Source organism: Halyomorpha halys, unplaced genomic scaffold (genome assembly GCF_000696795.3).
Source record: "Halyomorpha halys isolate HHAL.00 unplaced genomic scaffold, Hhal_1.1 Scaffold193.1, whole genome shotgun sequence".
Classification (NCBI taxonomy): domain Eukaryota; kingdom Metazoa; phylum Arthropoda; class Insecta; order Hemiptera; family Pentatomidae; genus Halyomorpha; species Halyomorpha halys.
This window is the reverse complement of record NW_027111132.1, coordinates 794656-798117: the sequence shown is the minus strand read 5'-3', so window position 1 is coordinate 798117 and position 3462 is coordinate 794656. Positions and strand designations below refer to the sequence as shown.

Below are 3462 nucleotides of genomic sequence, written 5' to 3'. Positions count from 1 at the left end.
TTTAATTGTACACCACTTCATTGGAGATAACAAAAACTTGAAAATGAGGTTGCCCTGGGCATGTCCTAATGAATAAATCATCTACCCTCCTCTTGCTTCTGTGGAAATGCTGGGATTCATTTCTTCACACAATGAATGTAAGCAGCTCTATATCAGAAGCAATAATTTTTAGAACTGGCATACTAAAGGTCTCGATTATTCCACCCACAACTTGTAGTGTATTTTTTTTTTAATCAGCATAGGTATTTTATGAGAGAATTAGTTGAATGTTACAGCAGACTTTGATATTCAACTTACATATCTCCCCCTGATGAAGTGTAGCTGAAAGATGAGAGCAAGAATCGTTGCAAGGTCTATAGGGAACCAGCCTCACTGAAGTATTTCCTCGAAGCTGAATTAGCATTATCAAGCCAAAGTCAAGTTCTATCTACAAAAATAATCTTCTATATTTATAAATCCTTAGATATCGTCATTATATTTATAGAACCAAGAAAAATGTAATTTCAAGTAAAATACAGTATTCTCGATTAACCGAGTTAATGTAGGGGATCAGGAAAATGCAATGAGAAAATACAATCAAATTATGAAATCGCCAAGATATTGTGATATTGCCATATGAAATACAACTTGACCACAAAGTTTAAAAAATAAAAATATTAAAAGTATATTGAATATATGTAAGTGATTTTGAAACAGTAAAAAATTAAATATTTTTGAAAAAAATACTTAAGTGCTTAATTACAGTGCCTCGCTTGCTGGAAGCCGTACTGCCCAATCCCCGCAACATGGGGGTTGCTTGGTAACGTGTCATCTTTTTCTTTTGCATCCATTAGTATAGTATCATTTGATGCATGATTAAAGTAGGTCCGTTGACAAGGAAAATGCGATTGTAATTTGCAATTTTAAGCGAATTATTAATTTAATATGAAATTGGTGAATGACACAATCTTCCTTATTTAAATATAACAATTTATTTCACATACAATGACATTTAATGAATAATGTGACACAGTAGTAAGCATATGTTTTAAATTTTGTTGGAATTGGTTTTCTAGCAACCTGAAAATGGGGGATAACCCCTAAACGTCGTTGTATGTGAAATAAATTGTTATATTTAAACAAGGAAGATTGTTTCATTCACCAAATTCATATTAGATCTAGAAATTCTTCCAGTAGAAGATCATTAATTTAATTTGTTTTCCCTTAGTTCAGGTATGGATTGTACGAAAGTCGGATAATCGATAAGCTACAATAATTTTAGATGTACTCTATGTAACAATAAAAAAATAGGGATTGTTCAATTCTAAATGTAGCTCTATGTAACAATGAAAAAATAGGGATTGTTCAATTCTAAAATGAATGAAATTTAAAACATAAAGCTTCTTCATAAAAGAATAGAAAAATGTGCAAAAAGAAAAATAAAGGCAACACTTGAATTGAATTACCTTTTTGTAATTTCTTGAGCTGTAATCCGAAGACATGAATACCCAGTTGAAATGAGCTGGTGAAATAGTATTTGGAAGAAAGTAAGGCTTCTGATAAAATCTTCTCAGTACTTTCACAGCATGGATATCACAATTTTGCCTGATTAAAAATGAACCAAAAACTAAGTGAATCACTTTTATAATATCTATGCTTTACAAATAAAATTAGACAGATATATATGAATTATTAACTTTTCATTAGTTCTTAATTTCTAAACCATTCTTATCTTACTTTGTTAATAAAACATTCAATTTTTTAAAAAATATTTTATAGATCATTTCATCAATTAACCGATTTTTTTTTAACCAAAAAAAAGCCAATCTACCAGGCTAAAGTAGAACTTGTTCTAGTCACTTAAAATGAGATGGTCTAAAATATTATATAAACTCTATTGTTATGAATCACGCATTTACAACGTATATCGCCGCTTAAGCTGTGGCATCTCGTATGTCCGAAAAATCTTTATATCCTAAAAAAAAAAAATAATCAACATTGATTTTTTTTTTAATACCATGAAAATTATATTGTTGATTTTTTCGGACTTACGGGTTTTCACGGCATATTATGTGATGAAAGGATTTATGATGCTTCATAAAAAATTCTAGTGATATAGGGTAGTAGATTTAAATTGTAAAAAATAAGGCTTTGAGATAAATAATTAGTTTGAAACCATCAATACTTTAATGGTTCACTTATACTGAGTTCCTTTTAAAAAGGTCTCAGACAATGCTTGATAGGTTATTCCACCCATTAACAGAAAATTCTCCAGGTGTATCTTGAGATATAGAAGTAAGTTTGATTTTTAGCGTTTTATGATGATTTTTCAGGAAGGTTCAAATAAATTTTATGTGAAATCTTCCTCTTGGTACTTTTTACTAGGTGGTTGTGGAAGTTTTAATTTCTACATAAACGATATGCCTTATATAAGGTTATGAAAATCTGTTTTTTCCACTAGCTAGCTACTAGAGTACAAGGAGTATTGAGAAGGAGTAATGTTGCTACTGCTAAGCTACTCCATCTGTCCTTATATTTTATTTAAAAATCTTGAGACTTTTAATAGATAGTTATATTTTGTTCCATCATTTAATATGAAAATTGAGTTTTTCTTTCTTAATTTAAGGGTTAAATGTTAAAAGCAAACATTGACCATTTGATACCATGATAGAATTTATTTATCTTTTTCAAAACTATTTTTGTGCTTAGCAGCTATTTTAACAGTATCCTTAATTCGAGTATACTACAAAATAAGGAGATATCACTCACCAATGGACAAACCATTTCTTAACAGAAGAATCGGATATCATCTTGAGAAATGATATGAGGTCCGGACCTCTCTGCCTCAGATTCGTTGTCAGGACACAGGGGACCGATTCAGTCAACTTCTCATCATCAAAATATAGCTAGAATTCGTAAAAGTAAGTTGTTGAGGAAAACTAGAACTAAAATGCATTACACATCTTAATTGGGGAAAAAAAATAATAAAATAATTGTAAAACAAAAATAAATCTGTAATTACTTTTACAAGACATATGTAATCCTTGAATATTTTTATGAAGAATACGTCGAAAATGAATATATGGAATGAATATGATATGTAGGATGAAATATAAATGAATATATATAAATCGAACAATAAATCTAAATTATTATTTAATCGAGTTATTGTTAAGTTTTATTTCATTCATTTTTTTAAGTCTTGAGATTTAACATGTTTATTAATTAAATATTGATTATAAAATTTACTACAATACGCACTATCTAAATAGTGTCAAATGAAGGTTTACTTAAAAAATATCACCATAATAATAAACTTCAAACCCAACAGTCAGAATTTCAAATTATATATTTTAAACTTAATCAAAGTACATATAAATACAATAATAATTTATGATTAAACTCCAAGCTTGCAACTAATCAGTTTCACTGCCGATGTTTTTCTCCCTTCTATTTTCTATTTTGCTGAATTTTTCTATTGTT

The 3462-nt window shown here is 28.8% G+C and overlaps 1 protein-coding gene across 1 annotated transcript; it reads right to left on the bottom strand.

The window, feature by feature from the left end:
- Positions 1 to 297: 297 nt before the first annotated feature.
- LOC136796202 (uncharacterized) lies at positions 298 to 2966 on the bottom strand (the record flags this gene model as incomplete). Its single annotated transcript, XM_067049205.1, is given in 3 exon segments — positions 298 to 427; positions 1446 to 1584; positions 2749 to 2966. Coding segments are annotated over 3 exon segments (310 nt in total), but the record flags the coding sequence as incomplete, so codon positions are not given.
- Between the last annotated feature and the right edge of the window lie 496 nt (positions 2967 to 3462).